This window comes from Orbicella faveolata, unplaced genomic scaffold (genome assembly GCF_042242905.1).
Source record: "Orbicella faveolata isolate gen_17 unplaced genomic scaffold, um_ofav_v1 contig_35, whole genome shotgun sequence".
Classification (NCBI taxonomy): domain Eukaryota; kingdom Metazoa; phylum Cnidaria; class Anthozoa; order Scleractinia; family Merulinidae; genus Orbicella; species Orbicella faveolata.
Window position 1 is genome coordinate 18,930,001 of NW_028301564.1, and position 22,785 is coordinate 18,952,785.

General features: G+C 39.0%; 1 protein-coding gene across 6 annotated transcripts in view; it reads left to right on the forward strand.

The window, feature by feature from the left end:
• Positions 1-22,785, forward strand: part of LOC110055604 (protein inturned-like) — a 34,451-nt gene that overhangs the window by 7,245 nt on the left and 4,421 nt on the right. For 2 of the 6 annotated variants that reach the window (XM_089272688.1, XM_089272687.1), the window contains exons 3-17: positions 10,597-10,720; positions 12,441-12,973; positions 14,830-14,915; positions 15,457-15,663; positions 15,903-16,018; positions 16,240-16,329; positions 16,970-17,047; positions 17,700-17,865; positions 18,105-18,158; positions 18,651-18,713; positions 19,431-19,556; positions 20,444-20,548; positions 21,200-21,249; positions 21,477-21,578; positions 22,041-22,192. In XM_089272688.1, the coding sequence (XP_089128814.1) occupies positions 10,611-10,720; positions 12,441-12,973; positions 14,830-14,915; positions 15,457-15,663; positions 15,903-16,018; positions 16,240-16,329; positions 16,970-17,047; positions 17,700-17,865; positions 18,105-18,158; positions 18,651-18,713; positions 19,431-19,556; positions 20,444-20,548; positions 21,200-21,249; positions 21,477-21,578; positions 22,041-22,192 (2,038 nt within the window). In that variant the 5' untranslated portion in view covers positions 10,597-10,610. Of the gene's footprint in view, positions 1-1,028; positions 1,046-4,386; positions 4,462-7,421; positions 7,607-10,596; positions 10,721-11,424; positions 11,822-12,440; positions 12,974-14,829; positions 14,916-15,456; positions 15,664-15,902; positions 16,019-16,239; positions 16,330-16,969; positions 17,048-17,699; positions 17,866-18,104; positions 18,159-18,650; positions 18,714-19,430; positions 19,557-20,443; positions 20,549-21,199; positions 21,250-21,476; positions 21,579-22,040; positions 22,193-22,785 lie in introns of those variants that run through there. The other 4 variants (XM_089272689.1, XM_089272691.1, XM_089272690.1 and 1 more) reach the window with 4 other exon arrangements.

Genomic DNA, 22,785 nt, shown 5'->3' on the forward strand with positions numbered 1-22,785 from the left:
ACAATTGAACGGTAATCGGACACCCAGCGAGCTCTATTTACCGGAAGTTTTTTCTCAAATATAATTGAGTTGCATTTACTTTTAAGTGATTGGATTATATATAGTCTGAGTGCAGTTGGAAAAGAGGGAGGGGGAGGGGTGGTAAAGATGTGGCTATAATTAATGAAATACCAGCCGTTTTGAGCAACTGAAATCTTGGCCTACGTTTAGTATCCAGGCTACAAACGTGAGCTGTTTTTTCCCCCAAATGCCTGGTCACAGACGAGATAATGCAAGCTGGCTACAAGCAAACTCCTGACCACTGAATTAAGGCTGTTCAAGTTAAACCGTATACCTTTAGGACCTTTAGAGCACCTTCAGAAGTGTCTCGCGTCCAAGGAATGTAACGCGTCTGGTTTAAACTCCAGATACCTAAACCCTTATATCAAATGAAAGCTTATAGAACTGGCTATCACACTTTACCAGGAATTTTGAAATAAAATGAAATGTTGAATTTTTCACGTCACCTCTTAATGTGAGCGTCCGAATCAGCTTCTGGGTCCCTTTTGAAAACTACAAGTCAAAGGAAACTTTTTCGTTTGCCCTCAAATTTGAACAGTAACTAGTTTGATATATAAACGTTACCAGAAAAACGTGTCTGCGAATTTTTTATTTCCAAATCCTTTCTCTCCGAAATATAGAGGTCGTAAAAAATTCGACAATTCGTTTTGTTTCAAAGTTCTTGGTATAGTTTGGTAGCCAGCTATATAAGCTTTAATTTCATATAGGGGTTTAGGTATCTGCAGTTTAAACCAGACGCGCTACATCGCATGGACGTCAGGCACCTGTAACCCTTGAGATAGAAAGAGCAGCTCTGCTTAAGAAAATACAAGGAATTCAATGTGATGACAGAACATTCACGCCTGGTTTATTGGCAGAAGCTAAGAAATCACGAAATCAGCTTCCAGAAGTTTACAACATGGCTCCGCGTTTTTGAACAAGAAGAAACTGTAAGCCACGGGAGAATTGAATTTGAGCGGTCCCGAAATGTCCACATACAATGTAGGTATGTTGTCACAACCAGTTAAATTAACTTGACGAATATCATAACAAATTTTGTGGCATGATACTTACATGTTCAAATTGTATAATGATGACCATGAGATAAACTAGAGAAGTGTAGAATTGAATGCGAACGTTGATCTGGAAATTATCGCACGCCGTCGACAATATTATCAAAAACACGGATTCTGTTCAATATTCCCTATGGAACAAGGTCAGTAAAACCACTGTTAAAACAAGACGGTTCTGCTAGATTAGTGCAGATTAACTTGGCAGTTGCAACAACGCTTAAGACAGTTGTAAGCGCTATCTTAAAGGGGACATTAGTTGATATCCGTTGAAATTTTTTTCAACGAAAAACCCCCGAATCAGCACACCAAGACTAAGCATCGAAAAATCGTTGATCACTTGTGGGACATAACTGTTATATTTGCCATTGTTGGCGTAGAAAGTCATTATTCTGTGGCATGTCTTGGTTTGCTCTCGGGAACAAAGTTATCAGATACGACTTTTATACAAGATTTACCCCAGGGATAAACTGTGGATGGGCGCTGGCGGCTGGGAGGATGGGGGCGGGAGCTTCTAGAAACCCTAGACCATAGTAAGAGATTTGATACCCTATCTCAGATCAAACCCAATTCAGGAACTTCCTGAGGTTACCTTACTAGTAACATTTTGTTGCTAAGGGCTTCAAATTCCAACAACATTGACAAAAATCATAGTCTCCGATAAACATTAATTCCTGACGAACATACTTACAAAACTTCTCTGGGAAAGTATCCCTGGCCTAATTTAAAAAATATATATTTTTATAAATTACGTTGAAACACTTCAGCTGCAATTTTAACCTTTTTGCTCTCATCCAGTATAAGCCGGTTCAAGTTTTAAATATTTTTTTTTCTAGCTAGGTTTTTCACTATGCTAAGCCAAATATTTTCAAAACGTCCAGCCCTGTTCAAACATACTAATGACGCTAGCAGGTGGGCGTAAACACTAAGAATCTTTGTAAAAAAAAAGGCTTCAAAATTAATAAATAAACAAGGTAACAGAACGTGACGCATCTGTAGTTGAAAAAAATCACAACCGTCCTGAGTCACTTTTAGTCTGTTTATTTAGCTTAATGCTTTTGTCTTATACAGAAGAACAACTCAGCGCAAGTTACACTTCTAAGGCCATCCTCATAAGCGGTTTCCTTTCCTATCGCCTTCTCTGGTAAAATCGAGTCGGTCAGTCGGATAAAAAAGGATAAAATAAACGTGGAAAAATGAAATATTGAAAACTTAACGAAATAAATAATTCAAGGCGAGCCTTGTTTACTGGTGTCTTTCACGTGATCGCCATTTGGCATCTGCACCACTATTACTCTAAAAGGTGTTCTAAGACGTCCACCTTATCAAGGCTGATTTAGGAGATGTATATGATGCGTATTGAACTTATGAACACCGAAAAAATGGGAGCAGGCAATAAATCAAAGCACTATTTTATGTTTGCTTTTTCAAAAATTCCTTGGCCCGTCTAGCGATGAGAAACGAAACATCTTATGGGGATGTACAAAGAAGTGCCGCGTCGCTGGATCTCTGACTTTTAACAGAAGCCATTAGATCATTGCATATCACTTTATTACTAACTGATAGGTTTTCTTCCACTATTGAATTAGAATGAAATTATTACTAACGCAACTTGTCGCATGACTCCAGGCGTGTGGCGTTTTGATGAATTTTTTGTTATTATTATGTTTTTTCTTGAAACAACAATTGGCGATGGACCAAACGCTACAACAATAATATCAGTAGGGTAAAAAAAATTGCGGATTGCATGATAATATTGTGTAGATACACATTTGCTTTTCGCAAGGTCAACAACTGACATTACCGCATTAGTAGGGATTTAGTTAAATTTTCTTAGGCATATTGATAAAAGAATTGTTTGACTGTCTAAACCTGAGAGGCATCGAGGGCACTATTTTTAGCGACCTGTGAAATTTAACAAGTGAAACATTTCGTGGAAATCGCTAATAAATCAGTGATCGTTAACTCATCAGAGAAAGTTATCTCCAGATTGAGACTTCTTATCAAAATCTCTAGATACCAGCGAAATCGTCTGAATCGCGGGAAATTAAACTGAGCATATCGCTATGAAGTTAGAAGCGGCTATCAACAGTGACCTTACCGTGAACAAAAGGTAACGACGCCTGCACGTGTCGCTGATAGGGATCAAAGATTGTACTTGAAAATCCCCTTTAAGAAAACAACCCTTGAATTCTATAAAAACATCGTCTAAGAGACTCGTGCCTAGCCCGCGAATACAGCCGAAAGTCATCATTTTTGCCCTTTTCCAAGAGTTTACTTCTCGTGGCTGGAAGAGGTAGAAGTATAACGCACTATGATTGGCTTAACGAGCGGCAGCGAACGGGTATGGCTCTTGCTTTTACGGTTCACCGAAAACGCAAAGAGTTCGGATTGATAAGCGTGCGGATTGCTGAACTGTTAAGACTGGTTTTCATTACCATATGCATAAGCATAACCGACAAACAGCAAACGCGGGCACAGTGGGATAATCAATGATATTCATAGCACCTTTTGGGACGTAAAATAAACAACAAAAGACGCTAAAAACCAACTTCGTTCCCAGGGCCTTTTCCCTGGTTTGGGGGCGGGGCGAGATTAAAAACAACAAAAACGACAATCCGCTAGCTAGCGAGAGCCAGCCTTGAAAGGGTGACAAAGAAAACCATTCTTTTCTGACCTGGTTTTTGTTTCATCTGGGACAAAATCAATAAAAACAAACTTTTTCTAAAAAAATTTTTTTCTAAGCCATTTAAGGCACAGATTTCATTGACATACATGTATTTAAATTATGGATGAGATTAAATTATTCAGCCTGATTGTGAAATCTAGACCCAGGGAGAATGCTGCATTCATGCGACATGAGCAAGGCAGGGAAATTAAAGTCCCATTTTTATTTTGATAAAATACTTTGATAAAATACATGCTCCAACCATTTTGATTCAGTTATCTTGAAATCATTGGAAGAGTTTGTTTTGGCATTTGCCAGGACTGAAAAACACACATGATATTATGACTCCCAGCCGACATTCTCTGTCCATCATCTTTTCTTCTTCTGCATGGTCAGAGAGGACAACTGAAATTGAGCCTAATGAAAACGCTAATCCCTTGTTTCTGCCTTCGAGGGCAAGTCGAAAACAAAAGGCTTGAAAAGATGTTGTTCTTGTTTGATAAGATTTCACCCCATAAGCTGCCCTTGATGCGAGAGTTATCACTATTATTCTAAGATTACGAGATTAACTTATCTTTTGCTGCAAAACCGAAAGGAAATCCAATTTCTTTGAGCTTCATAACTAGAGTCTTCACCGAGCAGACTGCTTTTTGATCACAGAGGTATAACAAGCAAGGGAAGAAGGTATGTTGTACAGACAGAAGGATATTTCACTTCAGTTCCGTTAGCTGTTGAGTAAGACTAGAAATGCATGTTTAGCGATCTTACCGGGCGGGTGAATGTTTTGAGGTTGTCTGGTAAATATAGCCGCATTGGCGTTCTCGAAATTTCCTCCCTCTGCTCTAAACTTGGTATTTAGTCGATGAATTCCCAGCCAACAGAAATGCGCACATAAACGCTAAGCTCATTGATAGGAACATGTTTCAAATCCAGGGAGATTACGAGGACTTTAGAACAGTCCTTATCACGCTATGGGACTAGAAGATGGATATCGTTTCGTTCGCCACATCGTGATAAAGAACGCACCATTGTCGCAGCCATTAAGGTGGTCCTTTTCGACAGAAAGTCAGACAACGGCTCGAAAACTTGAGTAGCGCAGAAATACCTCACACCAGACACAACAAGGCTGTATATCAAAAAAGCGAAATTCAGCAGATACCGGAATATTGTCTTAAGCACCACTGGATTCCCAGACCTAACAAACTGGAGAATTCGCAATTCAATGCAGGTGTCTATTTTGGGCCGTTATCTGGAGAGATTGTCCCCAGACTTGGAAACCTGATTTGGACGTGCATGCATGCAAACAAACATTTCTTCCTTACAGACGCCCGCTTAATAAAGACACCCTATTATTATGAAACATCAGGTTTGCTCGTCAACGTTCTGTCCCTCTTTAATTGTACGCTTGAGTCATTGTGTTTATTCTGATTTCCCGCTCATTCAGTCGTCCACTTTTCGGGTTTCTTTTCTTTTTTGCGGTTTTTAACATTCCTTTACTACCACGTTCTTTTGTGGTTTTACTGAATTGTTTGCATGGCCTTGTAGAGGCCTTGTGTGTGCTGGAATAGTTTTTAAAATGTGTATTTCTGGCCCAGTCCACCGCAAGCTCATCTAGGCAGGCGTTGTAAGACACTATCGTACTTCATCTGTTGATTGTGGAAAACTGGCATCTTCCGTCGTAAAAACTGATGGAATCCCAGGTGGTGCGGGATTTACTGGGCTTAGTGGTCAACTATAAATGGGTCAACGAGCAAGCATGGCGACAAAATTGATGAGGATCAGAATTTGTAATGGGGATTTAAAAACGTGTTAAATACAAAACTTCTACGCCAAAGTCAACTTGGCGCGGAACTTCAGTCCAAAGGCCAAAACCCCTTGGGATATTTTTCACCAGATTTTGTTGATTGGGTAAATTATTTTCATCCCGTGTTACGAGAAGAGGTCAGCTAATAAGGCTTGAAAACGGACATGTTTCTCATTTGTTTTCAATTACTTAAATTCTCTAACAAGACATGCGTTCTGGTCAACTAACGACCATATCATGAATATCAGTAAAAGCTTTTTACCGACGACCATTGGAAAAAAAACTGTTTCAATAAAAGAGTCGTCCCACCTCTTGATCGACCAAGGAAAACTAGCCTAGAGTTACGTTTTTGTCATACTGTAATCATTTCTTATCGATTTATTGGAAGGAGGGAAACACGACCGTTCCCGAATTATTATGATTTAATTTCCGGCCAAGAGAAGTGAGCGAGTTTGAGGCTGGAATAGTCGCACGATAAACTGCTCCGCTCAAATTATGACATTGATGGTGTGAGTTTTTTTCTTCGTAAGCACATGTTTGATATGTTGTTCACTGCTAACTTGTTTAAGCAAACAGCTTTTAATCTGCGCTATCAGTAAAATTGTAAATGATCTCTAGAAAGAAATTCCTTGCACTAGATCACCTGATATCTTTCTCGAAATTCTTTTTCAAGAACTTGTCGCCAAAGATTGACTTCATTTATTGTAATTTTATTACTATTACGTAACATGTAAACCGCGACAATATAATTATATATATCTGACAAACTGTGCACGTTCTTACAATTAAGAACTGAGATGTTTTGAAACTGGGTCACAACAAGTAGATGTGAGCTGTGGCATTATTGCATGTACAGGGACTGCAGCTCTAAATTTACCATCCAAGACAGTAGCTTTCAGTTCAACATTTCAGTGCGGGTAAGATTTCAAAATGAAATGTCATCTTATAAATAACCGACTGAGGGTACCTTTCTTGGGGGTTCCCTGCTTCGTCTACTCACTGTCAGGTGTAAAGTTACCATTAGATCAATTCTTTTACCCACGTCAGCCTGCCTACGTGTAGTCTCGTGGGCAGATTTCAGCAGCCACCTTATGGTAACTTCATCTTGTCGCCGCAGAGATTGCAGCCAGGTCACATCCGCCAAATGTGTCAAAACATGAACACTGTTGGGGGGAATCAGTGCGCTCAAGGGTGCACCAAGGAACCTATCGCGAATAGACTGTTTACAGCCTTCCTACTTACAATGCAAATACAGAATAAGAACGGGAGAGAAATAATTCTCTCGTAATTGTTTTGCTCACTGAACGACCGAAGATAACTACGAGAATATAGAGTTATCTGATTAGTCTATATCAAAGACTTCTGCTTTAACTTTGCCATTATCCCACAAAGTTATATATCGCAAATTTTAGGCGACTTTAGGAGATTACTTCAGCATTTGGTGAGAAAATTTTGCTTCAACTTTCTCTTCCTTCCATAAGTGTATCTTCATGATCCCAGATGTACCGCGGCACGGCGCGATTGACACTCCCCTACTAAAAAAAGATCTTTTAATGGCAACGTTTGACTTATGTGCCTGTAGCTACTTGTCTTAGTGGTTAAAAACAACGGAATCGTAAAGTTACCGACATGGCTTCGTGGGCTAATAACCCAGGTATTCTTCGCCCTCAAAATGAATTGCATTTAAAACGCCTGCGTGTAAAGACACACTGGATTAAAACTTAATTTTCACCGGAAGTTTTCAATCAGTGACGTATGCCGTGGTGTCTGAGTAGTTCTGCAGTTTCAGTGCAGTCTGTTATCAATCGCGACGGGGATGACTCGTGACAACTTCAAGTGGTCTATCGATTGTCTGTTTTGTTGAGACGTTCATTGTAAAGCACGGTCATTTATAATCTTCAAAGTGACAGTTCGATATAAAGCTTGAACCCTATAAATCGGAGGCCAATCGATTTTCTATCAGTTTACCTTGGATTAAGAGCAAGAAATCTCCAGTTTTCAAGAGGAGAGACTTCCTCAGAAAAGGTATTTATGCAATAGTCAGGTGCGACGTCTTTGAGCGTATGTCTGTGTGTCTCTTTTCATACCATGCATGTGATGACAATCAGCATAACAAATCGATCGATGTAAACACCCGCAAATCTTGTCCTATTGGGCTTGAGTTTCTATGTGTTCATGCTGTTTTCGCGATACTTAAAGAGAGATCTCTCCTTAATCGATGGCATTTAGCGCGCTGCTGTCCAAGTTATTGCTTCAAGGTTGTAACCGGCTCACTCGATTTCGAACTTAAATAGCGAAGCTTAAACGGGCTCTTAAAATCTCAACCAAACATTTAACGGGATCGACACTTTCTAATTTCGACCATATGGCTGTGTAGCCCTCAGTCCCAGTCATGTCACGGGAAAAACATATTTTGTCTCTCAGATGTTGCTAGTGCAGGATAAGGCAAGGCCATACCGTCCATAATAACTAAGATTTTATCTTCTTCGCTCTGTCGCATGGAGATCCTGTCCTAAGTAAATGATACGAAATGTTTCTAATGACACTTGAACTCTATCGGTCTCTGTAGCTTTTCGCGGTTATCCTCACGCGCTGCGTTATACTTGCTGAATGTCCTTGCATTCAGTGAGTGTGCACAGAAAAAAAAAAAAGAGGTTGTATAGGCCTTCGCTGACGAGAGGGGTGTCTGGCGGGTGAGGAAGTTACGTTCAGCGAGAATAAATGGCTCATTAATTAAAAACTTGTTAAAATGCAACATGATATGAACACTGAAATATCCGACATCATGTGATGCACGCGAGACGGCACGTGTGTCCTATGTACAAAAAAAAAAAAAAATAATAATAATAATAGTAATAACAAGAATAAATGACTAAAACTAAAAAAATAATAAATTCTTGAGAGGTTGCATCAGTGACATTTTAGCTGCCGACAGGTTTGTGTATCAGGGTAGCGTCAGGGCAGTTTACGCCAGACAGGGACACTGAACAACGATACTCAGGAATGCAAGGAAGCGATGGCATTTTAACCTCGTAGTTCTCGTCAAAGAAGTTCAGTAAGTTCCACTAGCTAATTAGGCGTGTTTTTCCAATGGTCGGACATCGACTGCAAAGGAAATCTTTGAATTATTTTTTGGATTTCATGTCAGGAAAAAGGAAAACAAAAAATGATATCCAAAAATATATATGGACTGAACTGAGCTGAAAAACCGGTAGTTTTGGAATCTATTCTTAGCCCGCTCATCCGCACACGAACAAATTTTTCCTTTGTCAGAAAAAACTGCCACAGAAATGAAAATGGTCAGTTCGTGGGCTTGCCTGATCTTTATTACCTTCATGTGAAACGTCACAGTAAAAGATTCGCAAGGCTTCATTTCGATTTCGAGACGGTTAAGTGGTAACGAGGTACGCGTCAAACCAACGAGGAAGGCCTGGGGACGAGGCACCTTTTGCTGTACGTTGAAGTAGAGAGCCTTACCAGATTTGGTACAAGTATTCTAAGCATTCTCAATATGGATGATCAAGAATTTATGATCATAGTCTCTTGGGATGATCTAATCTGGAGGTCGTTTAAAGAATTATCTTTACCTCGTGTGGTCCCCCATTTCCTCTCTTGTGCTATCTGTTTAGAGGGAAATCAAACGCTCCAAGTATACTTTAGAGTTAATACTTTCCTTCTTCTAAAATCAGTGCTATGTGGCGTACCCATGATAGCTGAATATGCCTAGAGATTAGATTACTAGCAGATAAGCCGATTCGTGGCTTGTACTGGGAAATGTTTTTACATATTGCATACGAGCCAAGTGGCCCATCAGACCAGCGCTCATCTCCGGTTTCTGTAGCATGAAGCGTCTAGGAGTATTTCTACTCCCCCGTGGTCTATTGCAAGGTTTCTCCCAGCATTACATTCCCTTGTACCCAGTTATACACCTGGGTGGAGAAAGGCACTGTGATAGTAAAGCGTCTTGCCCAAAATGAACACAGCACAATATTCCCGGCCAGGACTCGAACCCGGACCGCAAGATACGGAGTCAAGCGCACTAACCGTGAGACCAGCGCGCCTCCCACGTGTTATTGTGTATACAACTGTTCAGTCGTCGGGTTTCTTTTCTAGCTTTAACAAAAGGAACGTGCTACCGCGGGGCGGGTGGACTCAACGGGGTATCTAGATGCTATGTTAAACGTGTGCCATGTGTTCAGCCCAATAAGCATAACGTTACGTGCAATGAAGTTTAGTCGATATATACTTTTGTAAAATTGTGTTCGACGATTACGATTGTGTCGCATTCGTAACATGGTGCTCGATGATGGTGCAGAGCATTAACTCATTTCCTGCCCGGTGTTTATCCAACATTGAACGATAATTTTTACCATTCCCTGAACAAAAAAGCACTGAAAGTTCTCTTTTCAAATACTGGAAAACCTCTTGGTGGGATGGGGGTAGAGGCTGAGGCGGGGAAGGGTGGGGGTTAAATCATCACTCATTGCTGATTGCTATGCGTGGTGGTGTCGTAGAGCCTCATTTTTCGCCAACCTTTCTTTTCATTGTTTATTATATAAAAGATGTAATAGATGTCAGTCTTTATACTCTAAGATACTTTGAAACTGGGTTTTTCTTTTTTTAAAGTGGTGACTAACAGATCTGTTTTGGGCATCAGCTAGCTTCCAACATAATAGCCTCTCTTAGCCTTAATAAAGAAACCTCCAAATTTGAAACACGAACGCGATAAACTGGCCTAACTCGTCATGACTCTCGCTTACAGCCCGTGACCAGCATCTGGGAGGTCATGGGTCCGAATCCCGCTAGCGACTCAAGTTTTTCTTTGTCCAAAGCCCGTGACATTATGAACATTCCATCTGTTTCATTTATCCACTAAACTGGAAATTTTCTCTTCCTTTATATATAGCAAAAATCATGTCGGGTTGTTCGACTCTATTTAAACTTACGAAGGAGCCCCACCCCTTCAAACGAAATCATCTATAGTTGATGTATAGTTGTTTCTTGTTATGTTGCAGATTATTCAGTTTAGATGCATACTGAACCAGGACGACCCGCGCCATCTAAGCTATCAAGGTGGCCGCCACAGAAGAGGCGGAAAAGGCGAAAGAGAGCTAAACAAGGCTTAGCAACGCGCCTAAGGTATACTGTCCAAGTCTCCTTTAATTTTAATGAATCACTATCAGGCGATGACAAATTATTGATCTTTTGATAAAACTACAAAACTCTCCGAATTATTACACAATTAATCTGAAACCTAAAGGAGTGTGCAGTCTACGGTATTCTTTGTTTAGCCCACGGCTGTCGTTGTTAATTTTCTGATGAGCTTTTCAATAAAAGACTTGTTTACTTTTACTCACCCTTTACTTGTGAAACAACAATTGTGTTACAGTTCATTGCTCGACAAAGGAGCCCGCTTTCCCAAGATATTCAAATGTTGGATCTTTTGCTCTGGCATGTTGTCACAAGTCTGTTAGTTTTGGCTCAAAAAGAGAAATAAAACGCGAACGAAAAAAAAAACGCATTTCTTAAATTGCCTTTGTAAATTGAGCTGCAGAAGATCTTTTTAAGACAGCGGGAAACACAAGATTATGACCGTCAAACTGACGTTATTTTGCATGAGAAACTTTCTTTTTTCACAGTTTTTGTGGAGTAAAAAGAAGGATTAGTGAGCCAGGAATCGAAAGATTAGTTTCTTTTGCCTTTACCAGTAAAAATCATCCATGAAATTCTGCATGCTTGTTCATTTCCGGACGGTGAATGTGTGACAATTCAATTTCCGGAGCAGAAAGCTTGTGTGGATTTAGTATCGAAATGGAGCGATTAGTGTCATTTGTGACTTTTGTTTGCCTTCGAACACATAATTTCCTTTATTTTCACTTGAAGTAAAATCTGTCGCCAACTTCAGTTGGCAGCTGGAAGTTTTTTTTTCGCGAAATTAGTTCATTTAGAGGTCTCCGCGCAGTCGTTTTTCCTTTTGCCGATTGTTATTTCGGCCAGCGGAAGATTTTTCGGCTTCACTCGGCGGGCGGCCGATTGTTTTCGTTTGGAGTATGGCGGACGATTTGTTTTCAAGGGACGAAACAACATGAAAGAATTTGGAGCTTGTGGTTGAAATATGTACGTTGGCCGTTATCATGATTACGAAAGATATGAAGACGAGTCTTCGGAGGAAGAATGCGAACACTGTTCGAGACAGAACGTTCATTTTCGAGATGAGGACAACCTCTTGTCAAGACCTCTGTAAGCGCAAATTGCAGAAATATTTAGACTTGTAATTGTTTGAAACGATACCATGCCATACCGTGAGTTTGCACTGCAGTTTTGCCGTTAATTACAGCATTTTAAAAGATTCAGTGACTTCATAGTCAGTCATATTGGTTTTATATTGTTTGACTCTCTTTTCCCGGGGAAAATTTGAATTGACTCTCTTTTACTAATGATGTTTTGTGTGATGTTCGATCAATTCGAAACTGCTTAGAGGAATGCGGTGTGCATTTCTTATAATTTGCGCACATGACGGGTAGAATTGGGACATTACTTAAAAATCCATCATCATTATCGCTAAATTTCAAAGTACAGCTATGGAAAGAATCAAATCAAAAAGTTAAAACAGTAAAAATCTTACGTTTATCTTTCGCAGTTAAAGAATGGCGAATGTACGTGTTGCACATATCTGCCGTGTTTTCTTGAAACATCAGGGCAAAAAAACACAACTCTAGCCAAGCACACAGGCGCTAATTGCTCTAGATAACGATCTTTTGGCTTGTTTGCGTGAAATTTATGTAGATTTGCAGTGAGTGTATACGTAGTAGTCCTTCAAAGTCACTTGACTTGATCGAAGTATTTCGCATATTTTCAGATACGAAGAGCCGCCTTGGGCCGGCCACATTAAAGAAAAAGGCGATGTATTTTACATTGAACCATTTGACGAACCAACTCCCAACGACATGGTGGACTCACTGGAACAATTAGACATCTCGGGGAACGATTCCCAAGGCGATGGAGAAAAAGACAAGGCGAAACCGGTGCTTAGGAATTTTAGCTCGATGAAGAAAATTATTCCAGGATTGAAGCGAGATAGAGTTGACGACAAGAGAAATAATGAGAGAAACTTAAAACATTCAAGCCCTACAGCTCACAGAGCTGTGGATGGGCTTGTTGATGGTAGCAAAATGGCTGGTAGATTTTTCAAGAGAGAGGTGCAACTTATTGTGACCCCTCCAAAGGGCCATTCAGGATTTAAGAATGACTTGGAGACTTTACTTGGTATTATTCCCGGAAGAGACAAAGCTGGTAAGCTGTCACAGAATGACAGCTACTCTGGATCAAGGCTGTATGTCAAAGGATTTGTACCTGATGGACCTGCTTTGCGAAGTGGAGATCTTAGAATAGGTATGGTTGTATTAACTACATACCAAGAGCCATTTGTACAGATAGACGTGCAGTAAGCTTACTTGTTTAATTTCTTATTCACTGCAGACGTGTACGTGTAGGCCTGTGCTGATGCAATTGTGGTAAATCTGTGCTGTTGTATGTGCTATTGTCCATAATTAACAGATTTTGCTTGGGAAACAGCTACATACATGTACCTTTCACTATTGAGCAGTTGCAACACAGCATGACAACCTGCATATTATGTAATAAATCATTTTCTTCATTCGTGCTCAATTTAATACATTTTTCTGATTGGCTGAGTAAAACTGGATACTCCTTATGGTCAAACAGGCATCTCTCTTTGTTTGGAAGCCCAAAGTCGCCCCTTCTCTTTCCTGTGAGATGTGTCACAAAGAATTCTTCATGGTAGAGAGGGTAGTTCTATAGTGATTTATGTAACATGGGTAACATCTCTAATTGATTAAGGCTGGATTTTTGAATTTGCCCACATGCAAGTACAGTAAGAACTTTTATTACATGAGTTAACCAATGAAATACCAGGTAAACTTTTGTGGGAAAACATGATATCTTCACACGTGAAAATATCATGTTATCTTCACATGTCAAAAGGTCACTGTTGCTATGGTTACACATAATATTCTATATAGAACATTACATGGCCACTTGGAGAGACACTAAATTTCTCATCTTGTGTTGAAAAATATTTGACTCATTTGCTGCGCCCACTTGTGAAACATTCTTTAACACTTGAAGAGAAATTTTTTTCTCTATGCAGCCATGTAATATCTTCTATTTGTTATGTCTGGCATTAAGAGCGATGGTGATGTGGGAAATAAATGTACCTGAACATGGATGGAGAGAGAAATTTCACATTACTAGCCAACATTAAATACTGTATGTACATGATATCCGTCACGACCGTCAGTCTCAGCAAAGTGTGTGATAGATTTGGATTGTTTGGGAAAAAAAAAACATTCTTGACCACTGGTTGTTTGAGTGTACATTTACTGTACCTATAAATTAGCTGGCTGAGATAGAGCAGTTTTCAATTGTGTGTTGTATAACCAAAATCAAGCCACTAATTTATTGCTTGCCAATTAGATTATTCAGCCAATCTCAAACCGTAGTAAAACCAAAACCAAAGTAACTGCCTGATTACTTTCAACGTTCAGTTGGAAATGGTGATGTAGTGTATATGAATTGTTTATATGGTATCAATATCAAGATGGATTCTGCTCAAAGTTGGATCAATAAGTGCAAAAATCATTTACTAAAATTCACTCATTGCATGGTAACTTTTGGAATACTTTTTAAAACAACTCACTTTAGTTCATTTCTCTAAGTGACCCCAGTGACGATTAAAATTCTCAAGCATGATTTCTCTTGTAAGTTAATCTTAAACCTCGTAAGAATGGTTAAAGTGTGTGTTATTGTGTTTTTAAATAATGTGAAACGTCTGTTTTAATTGAAATATGGCTAACTTCAAGTTCAGTTTTCTCTCGTGGGGTCAGCTTGAGAGCTTAAGTCTTGATAAGTTCTTCTTAGATGTATTCAAAATATTGCCATGCCATGAGGTTTTTCTGGTAACTTAAATTTTGCCATTATTGCTTGTCATGAATGTTCTGTGGAAATCATCTTAAATGTCTTACTCATTTTCAGTAAGTTTAGTTTTTGTCAAACTACATGTATGTAACCTACATGTACATTATAATCAGTTTTCATTGTGGATTATCTGTGTATCTGGAGTACTGAAGGAAGTCAGATTTCTGATTCTCATCAGGCCAAGAACTGTCGTTAAATCAGTCTTGTCTCGTGTCAAATTATTGGTATTTTTGGTATTAATTTTTGTTTAGGAGATGTCCTTCTTTCATTAAACAAACTGGATCTGAATTCCAGCAATGTTCACACAATACTTGCTGCCATCACAGGCCCAATGGAGGTGAGCACATCTTTTGTATACCCCCCAAACTTAGGTATCAGTACTCCCTGGCCAGCAATTGTAAGGTTACCTTATGACAGTTTGTGAGAGAAGTGGTGGCTAATTGTTCACTGCTCTAAACTCTGTATTGAACAGCCTGAATTTGAGTGCTACCTAGGTCATTGTGTTGTGTTTTTTGACAATCCACTTTATTCTCACAGTGCCTCTCTCTGCCCAGGTGTATAAATGGAGGAATAGAATATCCCTACTTGTATATAGATAAATGCCAGCACCTTCAGGGCTCAAAGGCAGAGTTCACCAACCTTAACAAATTTGTCAATACCATTTCATCTCTTGTGTGGATAGAGGTAGCATGAGAGTTTAAGTCATAAAACCTAAAAACACAACAAAATGTCCCTGGGTAGTCCTCAATACTGAGTCAAATGTGCTCTAATCATTACCTGCTACATGTATACAATGCTCCCTGAGTGGGATCAACAGTAATGGTAAAAGTGAATTAAAACTATTGAGCCTTACAGGGTAATTATATTTTTACTTTCAGATTACTCTTACCATACAAAGAGTAATCCAACCCAAATTGGCGTCTGCAGTCATTCGTCAGAATACCCCACCCAAGAATGACAGCCACCTTATAAAGTTAATCAGTGGAGAGGCACCAGCTCCGTCCAAACCAGACCTGAAGAACATTCCTCATGTTGCCTTGTATTTAACCATTACATCCAGCGAGGATGACGACGAACCTGATAAGGTAACTTATCACTACATAGTTTTATGTATCATTTATAAATGAATACCATTTGAAAATAAAGAATCTAAGGAAATAGATTATACCTTGCTACCCTGAAAGATTGAGCAAAAATGTCAGAAAGGAGTAAGGCAGAAGAACTGAGACTTTCAAACCATAATTTACGTTTACATTTGTACATGGCCTTATTAAATAAAATAATTGTTGTGTGGTTTTGTTATTGTGTATTTACTTGCACTTAGGACATCCTGTACCAGTATCCAAAATCAGAGGCAGCAACAAAGTTAGTGGCACTGAGGGGAATGTTCCTGACCTTGAGTGATTTAATGTCATCGGTGACTGGCAGTACAGCAAACAGGTACGTATTTGCAATCAGCTTTTATTAATAATTCTTTTGATGACAAATGTGTGCATGGCCAGTAATGATTCAAGCTTATTTTGCATCATTCACAGAACTTGGTTAACAAGTTCAGTAGAAAACCAAGTCTAATTTTAAAGATATGCACAGTTTAATATTAAGGTAAGGTATGATGTTAAAGACATGAGATGTATTTTGGAGTGTTGTTTATTCTGTTTTAGCTCAACGCTGGTGTTGGACAAGAAGCTGGTCCATGTTGTATATTCTAAGCTGGACAGAGATGTGCTGGTCATTGCTATGCCTGCAGAAAGGTATATGTGTATCCAGAATGGTCAGACTTAAGTATATGAAGTATCATAAAGCTAACATGAAATTTGCAGTGTCTAATGGGGTCTTGATGCCTTTTTATTAAGGATGATCACGAGAAGTTAAGGAATTTTGAAGGAATGCTTCTACTCCAAAGTGAGAGACAGTGAGAGGTGGTTGGGTATTCCTGTATATGTTAATTTCACCCCGTGTTAGGGCTATGGTTGTGGCGAAATGTTGCTTGTTTCATGAAAATTACATGTAATTGTAGGTGGTATTGACATTGTGAAGTTGTTGACTAATAATACATGTACTTCTACATGTACTTCTTCATGTACATGTACTTGGATCATGGCAGAGAAGCTTTGAATCTGGTTCAATTTTATAAATAGTTTAATTTACTGTATTTTCATTAGTATTATTTTCCATTTTGTATTTCATGAATGGCACTGCTTAAAGTAAGCATTAGCAATAAACGTGACTAAGTTGTAGTGATAAGACAGTACTATATAGCGTTAATTTCATAAGAACTAGAGTGTTAACATTGACTCTATTTGTACTTACACAATGATACTAAGTGGCCAAAACGTTTTGTTTACATCTTCAACTGATATGTGACTGTGTTTTTACAACCTCTTCTGTCAGAATACCTCTGGTTCAACTTCAGAAGGTAGCTGCTGATATCACTCAAATTCTTTCTCTCACATTTGGAACAATGCATAGGTAAGTTGTATTTCATATGTATTGTAACATGTTTGAGAACAACGACAAATAAAACTTTACGTACATGTATGAATTGTACATTTTATGTACTTTTAATTAGTAAAGTTGTATGTGAAGGTCTGCTAAATCACACACCCAAGCAGACTGATATCTCTTGTCACTAGACTCGTATTGATGGTGATCACCTAATGAAGATTTGATCTTGCCATACAGAAGCATAATAATGTCTCAAACAATGGAGGGTTGTCCGATACAAACAAACAGAGTCAAATGGAATGGCACTCAAACCATTGATATTCCATGGGTGAAATGCATCTCATTATGGGGGCTCAGAATATTTCTGATGGCTTCAGGCTGAGTAGGGTTGCATTCTACTCATCCATTGGTACCAATATTAATGGTAGGGTTGGTATTCCATTGGTGAAATGTATCTCATTGTGGCGGCTTAGAATATTTCTGATGGCTTCAGGCTGAGTAAGGTTGCATTCTACTCATCCATTGGTACCAATGGTACGATTGGTACCAATGAAATAGCACTCAATCCATTGTAAAAGTACTCTCTTTTGGTGTATGGTGTGAAAGCTGTACGCAGTAGATACAATGTACATGTAATTTGACTCTAACTGGATGTTGTTCACACTTTCCCTGACAGGGCATTCTCTGACAAGTTTAACAAAGCACGTGTAGACCATCTTTTCTCTCTACTGTTTGAAAAAGCCCTTGTCAGACCTCCTGGTGCAACTGAAAAAGACTGCATTAATAAGCTGCCAGACCTTTTGCCTGGTGTCCAGTGGCTGAATATACCTTTGACAGCAGAGGTAGAAGCTTTGTCCTGTATATGTACAGTAATCTTTCATAGTGAAAGCAGACAAATAATTTGATGTTACAGTAGTATGTGTTGCAACATTTGCTGCAGCTTCTCCCTTGCCTCCCCCATGCTACATCACAGTGTTCATTGTACATCCACTCCGACCAATGTATTAGTTTTCAACTAATATCTGAAACTCATAGTGGGTTTCTGCCAAAATTTAATATCATTCTACTTTTTTCTGGAAAGGTTCATGTTCACTGCTCTCTCAATGACTTAGAAGCAGCAGATTATGGAGAATTTGTAAGTAAAAATTGATGTCTAAATTAATTTTCATTTGTCATTGAAAGTTTCAAAATTAAGAAGATTGTTGTAGAAAAAATTGCTGGATGACAAGCTTTGCCATCCTTTGCATTTTTCCAACTCGCCAATAGCCCTTTTCACCATTAACTTTCTCATTTGCATTATGTACAATATAATCTAGCATGTATGTAAGGCAATTTCTGGCTATTTTGTAGTTTCAGCCCACTTTGGATCACCTTGTAATGCAAATGAGAAAAACTAACTGTGAAAAAGGCTATTGCCACAAAACTGGCACTCACTTCACTTTTCTTCATAGTCCCCATGGGCTAACGGGCCAGAATAAAATAAAGATAAGTGACCTAAAAATAGGCAGTCTTAGTTACCACTTGCATTATTGGTGTGATTAACTGATAGTGTTATGACAATGAACATGTAAAGGACTCTTTGTTTAAAATAAGTAACATCTGTTGTGGTTGTACCTCTTTTTCACAGGCAGATGAATTTTTTCAAATTAGACGATTATATACAATTTTAGGTTCCAGTATATTTTATAAGGTATGGATATACTGCAGTACTGCACCACATATGTATACATGTATGTACAAATACATATAATATGGTTTGAATATCTTTTGTATAATTTCTTTTCTGTAGTTTAATTCAAGTTAATGTTTTAGCCCCCTAGACAAGTACAGTGTCAACTTGTGTACTTGTGATGTCAGTTCCTGTCATGCAATGTCATTTGAAGTTATGTAATTCCGCATCATGTTGTGTCATGTCATATCACATAATGCCATTGTGATGTCATTTCATGTTGTGATGCATTGTGTCATGTCGTTGTCATATCGTATTGTGTCAAGTCATGTCACATCATGCCTGTTTTGTGTCATGTCAGGTGATGAGATGTGATGTTATGTTTGATTGAGTCCTGTCTTGTCATTTCATGTCACGTTTAATTACATGTATGCCAAGGAGGCGACCAAAATTATAGGCAGTGTGATAAAAACTTATTTCCTTCTACTGTAGCAAGAAAATTGTAGCAAGTCGTGGCATGTTCATGTAAGCTTTATTGTTGTTTAAAGGGTGGGTAGGGCTATCCATTGGATAAATAACTATCCAGTGGATAGTGTTGTATGTTTTACTAACATTTATCCACTGGATAGTGATTTATCCGGTGGCTAGCATTACCCGCCCTTTAAATAACTTGCTCCTGCACATGTTCCAACGCGATTATGTCTCACTGACCAGTGATGTTCATTTTCACTATTGCAGGGATATTTAGTGGCCAATCATTTAACAAGGGAAGATTTAGAAGATGCTGTATTATATTGTAAATATCATTGTTTACTGGCCATGAGTGCAGAGCAAAGAGTTGGTCAACTGGTGGTCTGGAGAGAGGTATGCCAAGATTGTTTGCTACTCATTGTAGGCATGTTCAGTCATTTGATTTATGTATTTTATTTTATCCAGTGTTCCCTCAGTATCTGTTGTCAACCGCAAAGTTCTTTCAACTTCTTCAAATCAGTTCATAGCCCAAAGAAAGCCCCTCCCCTGAAGGTCTCAGATGTACAAGGTCCTTTGATAGTAACCTCTCAGCTGACATACATTAAAATGTAATTCAGGACAGCAAAATTTTGAAAACAGTTCTTCTGGTCATAAACTCTCTAGATACTGTACAGCTTTGCTTGCAATTTATATCTACCGTTACAGTGGGTTCAGGGACTTTTGTTGTAACATATCAAACACGAAAGACCAGTGTTTGACCACATTTCCAAACACCGAGAAGAGAGTTGAAAATATGATGCGCAGCGGTGTATTTTTGATGAACTTCCAGGTGTTTGGAAATGTGGTCAAACACCATCTTGAGTGTTTGATATATCTTCTCAATCAAAATCAAAACTAAGGAGAAAACGGAGAAATAAAATTGTAAAAATGTATGCTAATTAAGATCAGATATCCACACACCGTCGTGGTCATGATTTCCTTTGTTTAAACTTGATGAATTATTAATGAGTTTGAGAAGTTTGTTTGACAGCTATGGACTATGCTATGGACTCTCCCTAGTGTTTCACGCCACCTTCATAGAAATCTATCTCTAGGCAGTTTTATACACTTCTACAGAATTTTTCAAACATAAAATGCTCTCCAAATGTGAAATGGAAAAGTAGGCCTTCTTCCTCCTTGCTCAGGGAAACAAACCCTTGAAAAAGCTTGTAAAAGTAAGGGATAAATTATCAATAGTAGTGTTCCTTCACTTCTCATATCTTTCACTATCTTGTTTCTAGGTTTTTCCATCAAGAAGACAAAAGTCCAGATCTGAAAGTAGGAGGAAAGAGGACGAGGAATACTATGAACCAACTGCAAGATACTTTTTACTCATTGTAGGCATGGTGAGTTCATATCTTGTTAAACAGTAACCTATGTTCTTCTTATTCCAAAAAAGCTCTCTTCAACTTGGGTTTAAACGCGAAGCAAACTTACAAACGTTCCTAATCTCTTGGTGGGAGTGCATTCCAATATCACTGAGAGAAATTTAACAAAATTAAAAGAACTCCCATTACCAATACAAGATTATGGGTGGAATTTCTATACCAGTTAAAATGTAAAAGTTCAGACAAAAACGCAAAGGTTTGAGAGAGCTTTTGAACAGTCTGTTAGCTCACATGCGTTTACCAGCTAGAGTAGTAAAGAGGTAAAGCCTGGATTGGGCCACGAGGTCCATACTGCCAGAGCTTATCCTGGTTACTGTAGCATAAAGCAACAGGAGTATTTTTACTCCACCCTGGTTGGAATGCTAGTCCATAGCGGAGTTACCCCAGGATTAAATTCACCAATACTTGTTTCATCACCTGGGTAGAGAGAGCCACTGTAAGAGTAGAGTGTCTTGCCCAAGAACACAAAGCAATGACCCCAGCCAGGGGTTTATTGGAACACTTCATCCGGAGTCCAGGGCGCTAATCATAGCTAACCACTCCTCCCACGGATTGAATAGTAATGGACGAATATGTTACTTGGATCATTTCCATTTGTGCGTATTTTAGAAACATTGGCTCATGTGTGTTCTGCTAGAAGCGGGTGGCATCTCGAGACGGTAAGATTTAATTCTTCACATTTAATTACGTGATATGCTACTGTATTTGGTCTATAAGCACTCCACCGCAGAATTCTGATAGAACAAGAAGTCCAAAATGTGACTGAGGATGAAGGCTGTGCGTAAATTGGGGAACTTGGGTTTTGTCCCACCTCGCCACCATTTTCTTGTGCGATGAACTACTTGCTCCCAGACATGCCATTTAGTTTTTCCTCCTTACTTCACAGAGCTGAAGGCTATCCACCTCCAGATACCTACTACGTGGATCAAGTGAAGAACACACTGCATCAGATTGAAGCCTTAGACATCCCGTCTGTCTGTGAATCGAGGTAAAAAAAGTAAAACAAAAAAATCCCTTCCAAAAACCAAACAAACAAACAAACAAACAAACAACCAAAAAAACCAAAACAAAACAAAATGAAACAAAGCAAAGCAAAGCAAAGCAAAACAAAGGAAAACAAAAGAAAACAAAAGAAAACAAACAAACAAACAAACAAAAAAAGCGCAACAGAATAACGTAAAAAAATATCAGTTAATACAAATTGTTAAAATACAGATCAGGACAGTTAGGTACAGCGTATGTTGGGGGAAAAGTTACATGAATCATAAATCCAAAGAATTCAAACAAGATATCCTTTTTTGTTTCCCAAAATTAGGGGTTAGAAATGCAGTGTTCTTGTATAATCGTGACCAGGATCTGTTTTTCCTCGAGTTAACTGGCGCTGTCTCTAGGAAGAGAATCAACTAGATACTCTAAATCCAACCAATGTTTGTTATTTGTATTTTTGCAGATTGAGAAGCCCAAACAATCCTCCATTAGCGTCAGCAGACATGATGCTGCTTAATCCACCATCACTGCTGAAGTCCTCATCAAGTGTGGGCGGGTCGGACACACCTACCCCACCGAAGAAACACAGCAGTGTCGACAACTTGAGACTGCAAGGTACTCTTCGAGTAAAGTGATATAATGGCGCTCATTAAGGCTGGTACCAGCTTTTTGTTGAAAACTAGTGAAGGTGATGTGCAAAAAGGCTCAAAAATGCTTCATGTCTGAATAAAGTAAAGGCTCTGCACATTGGATAGAGAGAGGGAGTCAATGTCCTATTATCGGCACGGACCTGAAAAGCCCTTGGAAAACTGCCATATCCTCAGTTGACAAGTCCTCCAAAGTAAAAAGACTTCGTGTGGGTTTTCTCGTTGAAAAGTCCTTGTATTTTTACCAGCATTCATTGAATTTTGTTGAGTACCCGTAGTCAAGTAAAGGATTGTCAGTTTAAGACGTTGATTTTAATGATGTAGGAGTTAAGTAATCAATGGAGCGTTAAGTATTCTGGTTTTTGTTGTCCCTGTCTACCTGAACAAATACACTTTATTAGATATGATTCTGACGGAAATGATTACTAGGAGGCAGCGTGGCCGAGTGGTCAGCGTGTCGGACTCGCAATCCAGCGGTCCCGGGTTCGAGTCCCGCTCTGACCACTACCTGGATTTGTTTCTCGGTAGCCCCGAGTTCAAATCCTCGGCCACGCTTGTAAA